The 16,346-nt window shown below is 45.2% G+C and overlaps 1 protein-coding gene across 11 annotated transcripts in view; it reads right to left on the bottom strand.

Moving 5' to 3' along the window:
* The window catches only part of Clec16a (C-type lectin domain containing 16A), a 216,460-nt gene that overhangs the window by 151,982 nt on the left and 48,132 nt on the right, over positions 1 to 16,346 (bottom strand). For 9 of the 11 annotated variants that reach the window (XM_031362528.1, XM_031362522.1, XM_031362461.1 and 6 more), the window contains one exon: positions 8,453 to 8,684. In XM_031362528.1, the coding sequence (XP_031218388.1) occupies positions 8,453 to 8,684 (232 nt within the window). The remainder of the gene's footprint in view (positions 1 to 8,452; positions 8,685 to 16,346) is intronic. The other 2 variants (XM_031362484.1, XM_031362472.1) reach the window with 1 other exon arrangement.

Raw genomic sequence — 16,346 nt, 5'->3', positions numbered from 1 at the left:
AAAAAAAAAAAAAGAACACCTTGTTCTTAGCAAAAAACCATGGAGGCCCTGGGAGAAAAAGAAAATGAGATGTGACTTATCCCTCCAACAACTGTGCATGTGTGTGTGTGTTCATGTGTGTATGTGTTTGTTTGTATGTGTTGGGCAAGAGGGTGGGAGGAAGGGGTGGGTGGGAAGAATACAAATAAAAATGCAAATGGTAGAAAACAGCAAAATAGGAGACTAAGTAAAGGGTAAATGAGTAGTCTTTATATTATTTTTGTTTCATGACTTTTCTTAAATTTGAAATTGTTAAGTAACATCTAAAATATTACTACTATAAACTCAAAATCAGTGTTAAATGCAAAGTCTCTGTAAAGATATACATCAACAAGGAGATCTATTAATGTGCATTTTTAAAGTGAACTCTAACCGCCTGAGATGTCCTGAAGGCCTTGCACACAAGGTCAGCTCTGCACAGCCACTGCCACCATCTCCGACACTGTCAGCCATCACCTGACACTGAGGGTCCTGTGAGAGATCTCCAAATCCTGGGACTCTCCTCCTGGTCTCTCAGGCCACCTTTAGAAACAGTGCTGGCAGAGCTGTAAGCAAAAGCATGTGTCTACTGAGCTGCTCTCTGAACACAAGGCCACACATGCTGGGGTACTTCAAGGGCAGTGAGACTGTAAAGCTCCCTACAAAATAAGAAAAGCTCCCAGGAGGGTTGCAGCTGGCACATCTGTCTGTGTTTGGGGTAAAGACTGTACAAAAGTACACCAGGACAATAACCAAGATTTATTTGGTGGAGAGATAAGACAGGTATTGCCACTGACAAGTGAACACTGGCAGAGTCTATCTGCAGGAAACTGCTTCCAGAAATCCCCGACTGTATAGAGAAGGAGGCTGCCAATGAAGACAGGAAAGTGAAAAAAGAAATCTGAGCCAAAGGAAGAGACATGGAACAAGGGGATGTGAAATGGAAAGAAGCTGCTTCTGCCAGCCTGCCAGCCATGGCATTCCCACAAGCCCTAACAGACACAAGCAGAGGCTTGTGCACAGGGTCCTTTCACACCAGATGTCCAGAGAAAGGATGAATGAGTACACGGTTCACAGGTGCAGAAGAATACTACAATGGACTCTATGTTCCTGTGATCATCATTAAAACAAGTATATTTAAGAGTCCATAGCTCTGCTGGGGGCTTGGAGGCATATGTCAGGGTGGGCATTTGCCCATGCATACAAGGCGCTGGATATATCCTGGAATTACCCAGAAACAAATGCTCCACAAAATAAATAAATTAGAAGTCAGCTGGGAACTAAATACTACTTTTAGAATTTTATCCTAAGAACTCTTAAGAAATAGAGTTGGTTTTGTTTTGTTACAAAATAATTAATGGAAAAAGTTAAAGATGTATCAAGTTTCTAATGTGCTCTAGCACAATCTTTAATCCAAAAATGCAAAATTCAAATCATTCCCAAATCTAAACCTTAAAGTGGTTTCCTGTGAACATTATCACAGCATGGTTTACAATTATCTTCAGGGGCTGGTGAGATGGCTTGGCAGGACAGGTACCTGCCATGTAAGCCTGGCAGTTCAAGCCTAAAACTCATGAAGAGGTGGAAGGAAAAACTCGCTCTACAGTTGTGCTCTGACCTCTACATACATACACACTCTACATATACACCCACACTCACTTCCCACACCCACCCCTCTATACAATTAAATGAAGAAATCTGAAAAATCTTCAGGCTCTGTGTACAAAGAGTATATGAAAAATAAGTGAATTTCACACTCATACTTGGGTCCCATCCCCAAGACAACAACTCATTATTCTTAGTATATAGAATGTTTATTTCAAAATCTGAAAAGTTGGTAGTTCAAGGCATTTTGTAAAAAGAATTCTCAACTTGATCTTTAAAAAGAAAACAGCAGAGAGATCGTTCAGTTAGAAGCTCATACTGCTCTTGTAGAGAACCTGAGTCCAGTTCCCAGGACTGACAGGGGTGGCTCAAAAGTGCTGGAATTCCAGCTCCAGGGATCTGATACACTCTTCTCTCCTCCATTGACATCTGCACTCAGGAGCACAACCTCCACAGAGACACAAAGGGATACACATAAAAATAAAATTTAAAAACAAAGGTGTATCAGTAATAATCTTGAGGGAGTTAATTTTAGGACAGGAAAATTTAGCATATTATATAATGCTACTGTCCTCCTAGAAAAAAAATCTATTCAAATTATTTTAGAAGTTCACACTAAACACTTTGATTCTTTGACACAATCACTTCTGAAATAAATGTAGCCCTTTATGTTAGAACTATTATAAAGACTGGGATGCTGAGTGACTTATTCCTGCCACTCAGGAGAATCATCTTCAGGAACTGTTATACATTTCTTCTTCTAGCTTTATTCCAGTCTGGGAAGCTGTAACTACCCATGAAATCTCCTGCAGCTCTGGGTGCAGAGACAACCCAGCAGTTATTTTTCTGCCTTGCCTGTAGCACTAAATGTGAGCACACAGCTGAGTGTGCACAGTTGGGGAGGCCTAACTAAACAGGGGTTGAGCAGGGTTTGCTAGTCTCATTCCTACTTCATAATGTCCCTTTGTGAGCTATTCTGATTTAATCCATATTCACTGTTTATTTTATCTTTATCTCTTCATTTTAGGTATTTATCACTTTTATTTGAATTTATGATGAAATCTTCCAATACTTACAAAAGGTAGTTTAAATCTTCCTAGTTTGGCTGTTTAGTTCAGATGAAGTGGCCTTTTGGAGGAAGTCTGTCATTGGGGCTGGGCTTTGAGATTTCAAAAGTTAGCTCTTTCTGCCTCTTACTGTGGATCCCAATGTGAGACACTCAGGGACTCTTAACCTTCTGGAACCATAAACACAAATAAGGCCTTCATGGTACTTTATCACAATGATAGAGAGGTAACTGTCCTGTGTGTGAATGCACACACAACCCTAAGCATTGGTCCTCAAGTGCTGTCTTTTTTCTTTCTCTCCCTTTCTCTCTTTCTTTCTTTCTTTTCTTTCTTTCTTCCTTCCTTCCTTCCCTCCTTTTTGGAGACAGAGTCTCTTACTGCCCTGGAACTTGCAATAGGCTGGGCTCTGCCTCTGTCTCCATGGTACTGAAGTTACAAGTGTGTCATTTTCTAAAATAAAATAAAATAAAAAATAAAAATACAGAGCTTCTGGAGGTTAAGCTCAGCAAGCATGTCACCGCATGGGCTATCTCCTCAGCTCCTGTAGGATCTTATAAGGGTCTGTACAGAAGAGTAGCTGTGCCATGGCAACAGGTAGAGAATGATGGCTGCAGTGGGTGGGGGCGGGGAGAATAGGAGTTGTTTAACAGGTAGAGTCTCAGTTCTGTAGGATGCAAAGAGTTCTAGAAATGATGGTGATGGACATACAAGATGGACCCCTTAGCACTGCAGACTCTCACGCTTCAAATTAATGAGGTTTCATTTGCTAGAATCTTACCACAATAAAAAAGAAGCAAAAGAGAAGGAGGAGAAGGAGGAGGAGGAGGAGGAAGAGGAAGAAGAGGAGGAAGAGAAGGAAGAGGAGGAGGAGGAGGAGGAGGAGGAAGAGGAAGAAGAGGAGGAGGAGAAGGAAGAGGAGGAGGAGGAGGAGGAGGAGGAAGAGGAAGTTGGAAGAAAAAAGACAGACAGACAGACAGGAACCAAAGGCAGGTAAGGACACCTTCATCTCCTAGGTACCGTGTAAGTGATGACAGTACCGGGAGAACCGTAAAGGTCAGGACACAAAGACATTGATTTCTTGATGTGACAACTCTGGCGTATCCTGGAGCTCCCCCAGCCTCTGACAGAACTAACTCCCTAACTCGCCTAGAAGGAGTCATATCTGGTAGGTGACAGGACGGGCTCTTTGGGGAAATGGCAGGCACCACATCCCAGCAGTTTTTGACTTCATAATTCAAGGATTTCTTCAATCTGGATTCTGTATTCCAGACACCACAGACAGACAGACAATGGAGAGGAAGGGAGAAAGGCAGGCCTTCATAGGAAGGTCAAGGGAAGGGGAAAGAAGTGCTGCTGGTTACCTAGGTAACCACAGAGGGCTGTGATTGGCTGACTCTGGAACAGTGTTTCAAGGTGAAATTGTCCAAGGCAATAGCAGGGGCTGGCAGGAGTATGCCCCTCCTTTGCTTACCGGTACCTCTCCTGCATACAGTGGTTTTCTGGGCATATGACTTTTAGAGGGATTGCCCTAACTTACCTCTATACTTCTCTTGTTAAGTATGTATGAAAGGCACAGGCAAAAATCTCCCTACTACGTAATGGGAGGTGGTGGGGGGAGGGAAGCTATCAAATCTCTTTCTCACTGACCCACATGCTTACACGCAGAAATGAACCCTGCTGGGCTAGGGAAATGGTTTGTGGGTAAAACAGTTGTCATGCAAGTGTGATGACCTGAGTTTGAATCCCTCAGTTTTGCAAGATGCAAAGAATTCTGGAGATAGTTACACAAGACAGGGACCCTTAACACTGCCAGCTCGCACACTTCAAAGCACAGGTAAAGCCAGATGCAATAGCATACTCTGCAATCCTCATGCTCCCATCATGAAATAAGACAGAGACAGGAGAATCCCCAGCAAGCCAGCCTGCCTGGCATACACAGCAGCAAAAGTTAAAAAGCCTGCCTACAAAGTGGAGGGCGAGGACAGACACTAACCCTGTTCTCTGATCCCAACATTCTCAACATGTGTGTTGTGGTCTATATGCATAGACATGAACACAGATACATACCAGGAACAGAGAAAAGAAGAAAGGTCTAGAGAAACTGTTGATGGTATAGGCCCAGAGCGTACCTCTATGCCTCTGCCCTCCATCTTAATTTGGGCTGCTAATGTGTCACAAGCAGAATGCTACAACATGGGAAATCTTACTGTAACAGCCTCAGGTTGAGCATCAGAAAGACCCTCCACAGGTGGACATGTGCTGTAGAGTTTCAACTTACCAGGAAATACAATGTGGCTCAAGACAAAACTAGGACTCATGTTTCAATATACCAAAGAAAGTCAAGAGTGAGGCCAGGTTCCACTTCATTCCTGCAGGGACTTTTAGAGACAAAGCTGAGGATCAAGGCCCCGGAGACCCCTCAACCCAGCTGACTAGGCTGTTAGGCTTGCCTCTGCCACCACTACAGGCCCATGTGGGATTCTAGGGAGAGAGTTGGGAAGGTTGGGTTAGCCAACTAATTCCTAGTTGTTCTGTAGGCAAATCCAGTGGCCCAGCCCTGCTGTTCCCAGGAGGTATAGGGCTCCTCTGCCTTTCTGCCAAGACTCATTATTAAGTTACTGCTCTAAGCAAGTCCAAAAGCAGATGGATGTCCCTTCAAATAAGGGCCAGCTAAGAAACAAACGTGTGTGGGGGCTGCCTGGCTTCTTGGGCAGAGCTTCTTCAGTCGAGGAGTGATGGTATCCTTTGTCTTTCTTTTAACAGACCATTTCTGCAGAAATTGGAGGCTGTAATCTTGTGGCCTTGGAACAAGTCACCCAGGACTTGAGAACTGAGAGAGTACAAATTTCTTTGTAAGCTGGAGATGGATGAAGATGGTTCAGAACCACACATTCATTTCTAATACCTTCAGTGTCTGGGCTTAAACACAAAAGTGTGAATTCTGGGTGTTACTTTATAAAAACAGAACAAAACAAAACAAAGCCCTAATCATTCAACATTCACATCAGCTGTGGCAAACTGTTCCTCTTGAGATGCCCCTTTTAGTCTTCTGTTTTACCCTACCTTTCTATGTGGAGACTTCTTTGCCACCAGAACAGGGACAGCAGACATGGGGGGGGGGTGCCAACACCTCTGAATTAGGAGGCACAAGCACACTGTTAGTCACCTCCTCCATGCAGCCCAACTGTTAGTCACCTCCTCCATGCAGGCCCAATAAAAGGAGCTTGGAGGAGGAGTGACAGGAGGAAGAAGCAAGCACTTAGCCACCTCAGCACAGCAGGGGGAAGGGGAAAGCTGGGGCCCAGCACCCAGCACTCTCATCCCTGCTGCTGATACACACACTTCAGAGCTTAGGAAAAAACTGCTGCTCCATGACCCACACCTGGCAATGGGTCCCTGCATAACTCTATAGTAATGAGGGAACTGACACCAAGGGTCAGGATTTCACAGTTGTTGCTTTTGCCCAAACACAGATGCAGGATGAAGAGAAAACATTCATTAACAGCACCTTCAAATCTAAGCCTAAAGGATCACATATATATATATAAGCTTTAGAATATAAGTAGACTAGCAAGGCCTGTGGGTGTTATATATTTATGGTGAGCTGAGTGGGAAGATGACAATCCATCATGTTTTGGAATGATTAGTGTGTTTGAGAAATAACAAGGCAGCAAAATGGCCACAGGAGTCACTGGGACCACACCTGGCTGAGCTATGAAGTCTATGTCAGCTGCTTAAGCTAGCCTCTGGGGAAATCCTGGGGTCCTGTTTGGCATAATCTGTCTGTGTAGCCTGGGAAAGCCATGTTGGGAGGTGGGAGACAGTGTCTTCCCGGTGCAGGGGCCTGCCTCAGCACCAGAGGCCATGCTCCAAGCCCAGCACCCTCTAAGAGATAAGAGCAGCCTCAGTAAGCTGCCCTATAGCCACTTTGTGCTGGGACTGAGCTAGCTGGCTGATGATTAGGTTAGGGTCTGGGGCCAAGCCTGCCCTGTCCATACTGCTGTTCGTCACAGCTGTGGCTCTCTAAAAGCATCTCTCAAGGCCTGGAACAAAAGCAGGAACATCTTTCCAAGATGACTTGACTAGAACACATTGTGCAAAACAAGATATAGACATCCATCTACCCATCCCACCCCATGTCACTGCACCATGGCTAGACCTTCTTCCCAGCTAGTAAAATCCTTAACATAACTGAAAATAAGCGAGTGTGACTTACCTCATGTTTGTCCCTTAAACTTACTGCCAAACTGATACTTATAAGCAAAGGTTTCCAGACCACAAATGAATTGAATGTACCAAGTAAACCATAAAGCACAATGTACACAAACAAAAGCAGGCTAGAGACCTCAGCCTTAGGAAGAGTAGGCCACCAGGAGACATTTTGGCTAGACATTTTAGACTGACATGTGATTGTGGTATTCACTGACAACTGCCATCCATGATAGTCATTCCAGCGGCCAACAGGCTGGGATGACAGGGTATGTGCTGGCTGTAGACCTATGTACAGCTCTCAAAAGCAAACAAGCCCCTAGTCCAGTGGTTCTCGACCTGTGGGTTATGACTACTTTGGGGGTCAGATGACCCTTTCCCAGAAGTCACCTAAGACACAGTTATTTACATTATGATTCACAACAGTAGCACAATTACAATTGTGAAGTAGCAATGACAATAATGTTATGGTTGGGGTCAGCACAGCATGAGGAATTGTATTAAAGGGTCACAGCATTAAGAAGGTTAAGAACCACTACTCTAGTCAGTGGTTAGTGTAAAGCTCTGTATGACTGTGCCAGCCACTTAGGTCTTAGCCCAGGGCCCATAAGGCTGGACTACTCTTAGCTGGGATGCTCCAAAGAGGTTGCATTTGTCCAAGGAGGTGTGGGATCTTCCTTCCAGCCAGTAAACTCTGACCCAGCACTACCAAGCAGAGTCCCATTGACACCAACACCAAGGCTTCAGCTAGAGGCTCTGAGCGGAAACAGCCTGGTCTCTGATACAAGCAACTGGCTACTTGAAGTGTTTTGAACCCTAGACCAAATGTTCTCCAGAAGGATTCAGCATCTACACCAGACAGGGAGAGGTGAGGAAGGCGGATAATCCTGCCAGGGTGAGAAGAGAAGGCAGGTTTCTGTTCACTGAGCGCATACACACCACACAATTGTGCCTCACTCTGAACAGATGGGACCTGTAGAGCCCAGGTACAGAACCTAGAGGAGGCTGTATTTAATTTGTGACTGCAAAAATCCATCAGCTATCAAAAACATACTGTCTTACCAAACCTGGGCCCTCTTTCCTTCCCACAGTGTACTGAACACAAATCCTACCCCCAAGTTAGCAGGAATAGGAATAGCAGCCATAATGGTGAATGGAGGTGGTAACAATAGCGGCGGCAGCAGCAATGGCAGGTACCACCACTTTTCCTAAGAGCCTAGAGCTGTTGTGAGGTGGCCAGGTGACTGTGTGATTTAATCTGGTAATGCACTATACGGTGGTGGCTATGATGTGTGCTAGCTTTCTAAGGATAGGAAACCTTGCTCCAGGTTATAAAAGATGGGACTTTCAGTGACATCCCAAACTCTGTTGTGACATAGCCCAAACTGCCTCTAAATGGCTGGGCTGTCCAGAATGAGGTACACTGGTGGGTGCTGAGAGAGCAGAAGCACCCCAGGGACACACGCGGAGTAGGAGAAAGACAGGACACAAAGCCTCAATGGCTGCAGGGGCTGGCGTGGGTGAAGGGGCCATTCGTTCCCAGGTACACTCACCTTCACGCTCCCCACTTGTCTTCATGCTTTTTGAACCACCCTCTGTACCTTTAGTCTTCTCAGCGTCTTCCTGGGCATCTTCAGCAGACCCTCTCTCCTCATCTTCCTCCTCCCCAACGTTTTTGTAGTTGGGTCTCTTTTGCATCCGCTTCTTGCCCTTGTGCTTGTTCATCTCAAGGGACCGCTCGAGTGTCTCAGTGGGCTTAATGAAGCACCGGATGCTGGGTTTGGCCTATATGAGTCCAAGAAAAGCAATGAATGAATCAGGATGCTAGAATCTCAATGGATGCCATGAGCTGCCAGAGGTAATACCTTAGCAAGTTACTTCTAAAACAACTAACACTACTCCTGAGTTGGTGGCAGGACTATTACCAACACTCTCCCCTTCACTAGCAAATGGCTAAAACATTAGCACCATTTATGGCTTGCTATTCTAGGCCTGGTGGAGAAGACTACTTGAGAGGCACAGACAAAATGATCACAAGTTCAAGGTCAGCTTGGGCTACAGAGTGAGTTCCAGAACAATCTGAATAACTTAGTGAGATTCTATCTCAAGAAGAAAGGAAGACCTGACATGTAGCTGATGGTAGAGCACTTGCCTGGTATGGATGAGGCCCTAGGTCCTCTCCTCAGTACCACATTTAAGAACATGCATGTACACATGTGCACAAAAAGGGCTGCCTTTTACCATGCCAGCTCTATGCACTCTAAACATGCCTGTCAACATGGCAAAAACTCTGGTGTGCTCTGTCTATGCCTGAGAGCTCAGAGTATAGCATCTCACTCAACCCCAAGAGCATTGCCATCCTTATCATATAGGTGAGGAAGCAGTTTAGAAGTAGAGAATGGTCTGCCCAAGGCCACCAAGCAGGAGGCAGCAGAGCCTCAGATCTATCCACTCCCTGCACAGCAAGAGTCACAGCAAGAGTAAACTGGTATTGTTATTAACATTTTTTGAGGGGGAGGAATTGAGGCAGGTTTCAAATGGCCCAAACGTGCTATGTAGGAGATCTTTCTGCCTCTGCCTCCTAAGCAATAGGATTGCAGGCATGTATCATTATGGCCATCTTATTAACTTTTACTTACAGTCAGTAAAATACTATATGGCTAAGGAACCACAATTAGCAGCACACCTTGCTATTACAGAAGCAAGTAACAGACAGAAAGGGCGAAGGGCCCAGATGTGGTCATGTGCCAGCTCTCCTTGTAGGGGAACTTGTTAAGTGTCAGTGTGGTGGTCTGAATATGCTTGAACCTTGGGAACTGGCACTGTTAGGAGGTGTGGCCTTGTTGAAGGAAGTGTGTCGCTGTGGAGGTGGGCTTTGAGGACTGTGAAGTTAAGGCTTTGCCCAGGGTGAATGAGAAGCCTCCCTGTGGAAGCTAGTCTCCTCCCGGCTGCCTCCAGATCAAGAGGCAGAATTTTCAGCTCTCCCAGCACCATGTCTGCCTGCATGTTGCCATGCTTCCCACCATGATGATGATACGGACTGAACCCCTGAAACTGTAAGCCGTCTTTTATAAGAGCTGCCTTGGTCATGGTGTCTCTTCACAGCAATGGAAGCTTAACTAAGACAGTCAGCAATGAGCCAAAGCCAAACCATCTCCAGGGAAAAAGGTCTAGGGGAGGCAGAGGTCTCAGAGAACAAGAAAGGCCCCAGTCACCAGGGCTCATGTCCTATACTCCCATAAACTCCTCATAACCATGATATGCAGAAATTATGGATTCATTTTACAGGTGAGAAAACCGAGGCTTGAATTTGTTCAATTGCTTAGGCTGTGGAACTGCAGACGCTCTGTCAGCACCAAAGCCCCAGTGCTTCGACAAACAGCAAAGCCACCTCAGCTTTAAAAAAAAAAAAAAACATGTAATCTGGAGATAGCACATGTAGTAATGGCAGCACTTGAGAGATAGAGGCAGGAGGACCAAAAGTTCGAGCTATTCTCAGCCACAATCTAAGTTCAAGCCAACCTGTTCTACATAAGAGGCCCTTTCTCAGACAAGGTGGAGGAATGGGGCATATGCTGAGCACATGGGGTACACACTTGGGGAGATTGGGGCATGAAAATCACTTGAACAATGCAACTTAAAGCCAGCCTGGGTAGAATAAGATTCTATCTCAGAGGGAAAAAGTAGTATATCCATGCAAACAAATTCATCTAAAAAATGAGAAAAGACAAAAGAAAATGGATTTGTCTGGGTCAGGATTTTGATTGAAGTGTTTATCTTTCCAGACTCTAAATGTTCAGACATCAATTTGTCATTTAAGGCATGATTTAGAATAAACTTTTCCATTATCTCGGTATGGATTATCTATCTTACAAATTTATCCCAAGAGCCAACAAGTATATTCTGGAGGGGGAGGGACACTGTACCTTGCCAATAAGTGGAATGTGCTCAAGGAAAACAAATTAATTTCAATAATGTCTAAATCAAAACCCATTTGAGAGCTAAATTAGCATCCAAATCCAAACATTCATTTTTATTTGCCCATTTTGGATTATTCAACCACAAAAAGGGCAGATAAATTGAAATATGATTCTACTATCCAGGAAACCAAGATAATATATTGCAGAGTTGGAGATTGGGCATTCTGAGCATGTACCACTTGACAGACAGCATCCATCAGAGCTCAAGCAGGATGCAGTGTGATCAGGTGCAGTTCTGGGCTTGTACTCTACTGAAGATGATCCCAAGATAAAGCGCCTTGCTCCCACCCATCACTACCTATCTGCAGTGAGTTTTAAAGCATGCCACACAGTGAGAGGGCTAGCAGACACAGGGGCAGACACTGAAGCTGAACATATACCAAACACCTGTGTGCTACAAGTTAAGGACAGAGATCCACAAGGAGGGCTGTGACAAGTCTTCCCTAAACTCAAAGTGGCTTTAATATTCACGACAACTGGCAGAAGAAAGGAAAGTAACGGAAGGGCCTGGGGCTGCCAGCAGTCTGAAGGCCAGTACAACTACCTCATCTTTTTGCCTGAAATGCATGCAGAGAAGTTCTGGCCTTCTAGAACCAAATGAAATCATGGATATACAGTTCCTTCAGATTTGGACCTGTAGTTCAGTGGTAGAACCCTTGCCCAGTAGCTTTGTGAGTACTCTTGGCTAGCTCACCAAGGGGGAGGGGAAGGAAGGAAGGAAAGAAGGGAGGGAGGGAGGGAGGGAGGGAGGGAGGCAGGCAAACAGAGAGAAGCTCCTTCAGAGTAGCCAACAGTTCACACATAGTGCAGCAGCCACCCTTCCCTCCCCAGCCACAAAAGAAACACAAAGAGGAAAATCAACTGCAGGAATTAATGCATGAGGAGGAGTGGGGCTCACTGTGGGAAATTCCCAAAAACAAAACCAAACAAGTTTTTTTAAAGGATGAATTCAGATGGGTGTAATGGTACACACCTTTAATCACAGCTCTCAGAAGGCAGAGGCAGAGAGATCTCTATTAGTTCAAGGCTAGCTTGGTCTACATAGTAAGTTCCAAGCCAGCCAGAAGTACATGACCAAACCCTGTCTCTACAAAGAAAAAAAAAGAAAGAAAAAAGAATTTAAGAACTTTCCAAGGAAATCTACTTTTCTGTATAGCCAGGTATTGAGTGGGGGTAGGGTGCAGAGAATGGGGAAATTTATGTCTGTAAAAATATAATCATCTAGCAATAGCTGGAAACATGTAGAGAAGGCTCATGGATGAGGAAGGGTTAGGAAACTCTGGTTAGCCGTGGCTGTAGTGGGAATCCATGTAGATGACAAAGACTGAAGTCCAGACTTGTAACATGGCTCAATGGGGAATAAATACACTTACTGAGCTGTTGACTGACCACACAAGCCCCCACTTTAGGCCAGGATAGACAGGACCTAGAATTCAAAGCCTCTGGGAACCACCTAGTAAGGTCCACCTCCCTGGTAAGGGCCAAGCCATGGCTACTGCTCACCACTATCCCCCCTGTAGGCCTCAACTTCCACATCATCCCAAGAGCCATCCTATCAGCTTCTCCCCGAGGGCTGCTGAGAAGTACAGGAGACTGCCACCTCTGTCAGTGTTTCTGGGAGTACTTTTCTCCTAATGCTAGTGAGAGCCCCACACTGCTAGGAGGATCTTGCACATTTGTGCAGGAGCTTGCCTCTGGCCACCTCACACTGTAACAGGGGGAGCCAGAATGGAATCCAGTGTCTACCAAACCTCTGCTCCTTCCCATAGCACTTGCTGTGTTACCCAACAGGCCAGCTTCTAGAAGCACTGTGGGAAAAACTGAGCCATAATCTGTGTGTGGTGGTGCAAACTTATAATCCCAGCACATGAGAGGCTGAGGTAGGAGGACTAGTTCAAGGCCAGTGTAGGCTACTTGGAGAGACCTAGTCTACAAACCAATAAATAGCATGTCAAGTATACCTCTGGCTAACAGGAAAAGCAAGTACTATTTAGACCAAAAGCTTATGAATTTTATTTGTTTTTAGGTCTTTTAGTAGAGCTGGAGTTGAACTTAGGGCCTCATACACACCGCACAAGTATTTGGTCATTGGGCTAACAACATTCTAGTCCTTCTTTTGCATTTGGATTTAATATATACAGAAACTAAAAATTACAGAGGCCACAGTGGCATAGGTTTACCCCTACTATATAACCAAAGGCACCACAGCACCTGACTTTCCACAGGCCATGGCAAGACTATTCTCATTCCAAAAGAAGGTGCTCAACAAGTGAACATTACATGGCATAAACACTGGGGTGATGATGGGCACAGATGTGCCATGCCAAGAAGTCGAGCAGGATGAGCTACTGAACCCAAACCCAGTCATGCTCCCAGAATGTGTGACTTGTTTAATGGGGGCTATGTCTGTTAACAGCGGGGGGTGGGGGGCTAGCTGCAGTACTAAAGGTGCAAGGATTTAACTTGATGAAACGCCATCCCCTGGAACCAGTGAGGACTCACAGAGCTCAGAGACTCCAGGGTCCATGCTTAGCACCTTGCTCTCAGACAGGCAGCATGTGACATCATGATAGTACTTTCTGGGGAGTAGCCTAGGACCTATGATCAGGGCTACAGGGAACTAGCATCATTTCTTGTTCTTTCCACCTGAGGTCATCCTCTCCTTCCCATTCCCAGCCTAGCTCTAGCGCCCTGCCAGCAACTGTCTCTCTCATTTAAACAAGAGCAAATAAATGTCTATAAGATTAATGAATTTCAAACTAGCCTCTTCAATCAATCCAAGGAACTCATTAAAGAATGACATGCTAAGCAGCTGACTAGAATTTCTTAGGGAAGGCGCTTTACCCATCATGCTTTCTAAGGAAGCATCATCAACTCTAAGACAGTACTGGCCATTACTTCTGTCAGTCCAGGACACTGTGTTCTTACATCTTATCTACCTGGACATGAGGATCACAGCCTATGAAAGAGCCAGGGTAGGAACTGTACTGGGTTCAGGCTCAATACTAGCAATCCTAGAGGGACAAACATTCTACCTCTAGGACCCTGGATAGACTAGGGCATAACACTGTATCCTGGTTTGAAGCCTGCCTCTGATAACCACACCTCTCTGCCCATCTCCTGCTATTTGCCACGCCTCCAACCTGGTTCCAGTTACATTCGAAAGCTCCACCTCCACAGAGAAACAAGGAAGTCGCTGATTGGACTGACATGCTGACGTATTTGGGGGGAGTGGTTTTGCCCCAGGTATTATACCTGTTGGGGGAACAAAGGAGGGCATTAAAGGTTCAAGATGGCTGAGTATTAAAAGGCTTCTGTCTAATGTTTTAAGGTACCTTCCTCGTGGGTAGGTATATCTGTGGCCACTCTATCTTTTCCCTAACTCTCTCTTGCTGCTGCTCTTCTTTCTAACTCCATATTTCCAGGTAACCCACTCCTTAATGTTGCTGCTGGATAGCGACATAACACTATTTTGATATCTAGAAAATAAGCATGAGACAAGAAATGTCATGCCTTTTATGAAGCTAAAAACAGCCCCTCTGACAGCTCCATAGCCTAGCCTCCCCTGCCCCTAGCCACCAGTTCTTCAAAAACTCCGTTCCCTGACCTGAGTTTGCAGGCCCAAGGCTACCTCCTTCAAGAGGTCTTCCTCATGTCAACTCCTGAAGCTGTCTCCGGTCCTTCAGACACAGGTCTTATATCTAAAGGTGTATGTTCATTAGCTGTCTGGCCTTCATCCCAGAGAATTAGGATGGAGACACGTGTCTTATTCATTCTGGGTTCCCCAGTGCCAGCACAACAGCTGCTATAATGTATAAGTACTCAGTAAATGCTCAAAGTGAGGATTAAGCGTCTGAGACATGTGCTCAGCAGCTGGGCTCTGCTTGCAGTAGAGCGAATCCAAGTCATGAACTCAGTCATGACTACCAGCCTCTCAACAGTTTGAGAGAATAAACCTTACCATGGTCCTATTTCCCTGCCCTCTTTCCTTTTTATTGAGACAAAGTCTCACTCTGCAGCCCAGTCAAGCCTTGAACTCTTGATCCTCCTGCCTCAGCATCTAGAAGTGAGACTGTAGGCTTGCACTACCAATCCCAGGAAATGCAGCTGTTTAATGTGACCTTTTCCTTCTACATTATGTTGGTGGATTGTTACATGGAGTTTAAGCCTGATGAAAGCGAGCTCTGGGAGTCTGGAGGGCTCTCCTGATCCAGACTCTAACATGCTTATTTCAAGTGTCCTCCGAAACCCTTGTCTGGAACGAGCTGGCCTCTTCTCTCTGTCTCAGGGATAGGGAAGGACAATAAACAGCCCAAGAGTAAGAATACTGTGCCCTTGAAAACAGCTAAAAAAAGGTCAATTATTTCCAACCAACATTACTGTTGCTTATCCCATGATATAAAAATGTCTACTGAAGAAACAGGAAGCTAGGGCTCCTTCATGAATGCTCCTGGAGGTCTAGTCTGCTTCAGCCTTCCCAGCCACTGCTGCTGGATGACTATACACTCCCAATTAGATGACAACTGTCTGCTCTTATTTCTCTTTTTCTTGGAAGCCTCACCTGAGGGGGCGCCTGTTCCACCCAGAACTCTCACTGGGAAACCACTGCTGGCTACCTCAATGAGGCACAGCAGTCCATTTCTGCTGAGTACTGTAAGTCCTTGATATGATGTTGCTTTTGTTTGCTCTCACAGTCAGGCTACTCCAGTGGTCTCTACTGAATGTTGCATACAGTCCCTGCTGGATGATGTTTGCCATCTAGCTGATCCTTCTCTATCTACTACTTGCTATTGATTCTTTTGATTCTGCTTGGTATATATTTAATAAATTCTCTCATCCAAAGCTAAAAGCAAGAAACTGTAAATCATTAAGAACATCTCCTCATCAGTGACATTTCAAAATTTTTCTTGCGGGATACAAGGAAGGCCTTCCAGGTGCTGAGAATCCAGTAAGTAGTCAGCAGTCAGGCCCATTAAGATCTGCTAATCACGCACCATCCGCATGCTCTACAAACCACCCTCAGATGTGAGGAGGAAATGATGCCTCTTTGCCACCACAACCACCAGGTGTGGAGAGTACCCAGAAGGGCCGGTGTCTCTAGGATGGACACAGTGACTCCTCTCATCAGTGGCTGTCCATGGCCACAGGTGAAACACCCAAACAAGAACAAGAAGGATTCTTTGTTCAAAAATTATGTTGCTTGTTACAGATGAGGTATCTGATTCCTTCCCAAATTTTGGTTTCTTTAAAACACACACACACTGTTCTCTGTGGCCTGAGAATAAATCACTCACTCAAGTCAAATAGTTTTGACCATAGCAGAAATTCTGTATCCAAAAATCGTGACTACAATTCATTCCTTGGCGCAACAGAACTGTCAACTCTCAGCTTAGCTTCACTGGAGGTAAAATCCTTTGGTGATGTGAGGGTCATTGAAGTACAGCCTTATTACAATGAAATCCAATGT

This window comes from Mastomys coucha, unplaced genomic scaffold, assembly GCF_008632895.1.
Source record: "Mastomys coucha isolate ucsf_1 unplaced genomic scaffold, UCSF_Mcou_1 pScaffold12, whole genome shotgun sequence".
NCBI classification, from domain to species: domain Eukaryota; kingdom Metazoa; phylum Chordata; class Mammalia; order Rodentia; family Muridae; genus Mastomys; species Mastomys coucha.
The sequence above is the reverse complement of the archived record's forward strand: the minus strand, read 5'-3'. Positions and strand labels throughout refer to the sequence as shown.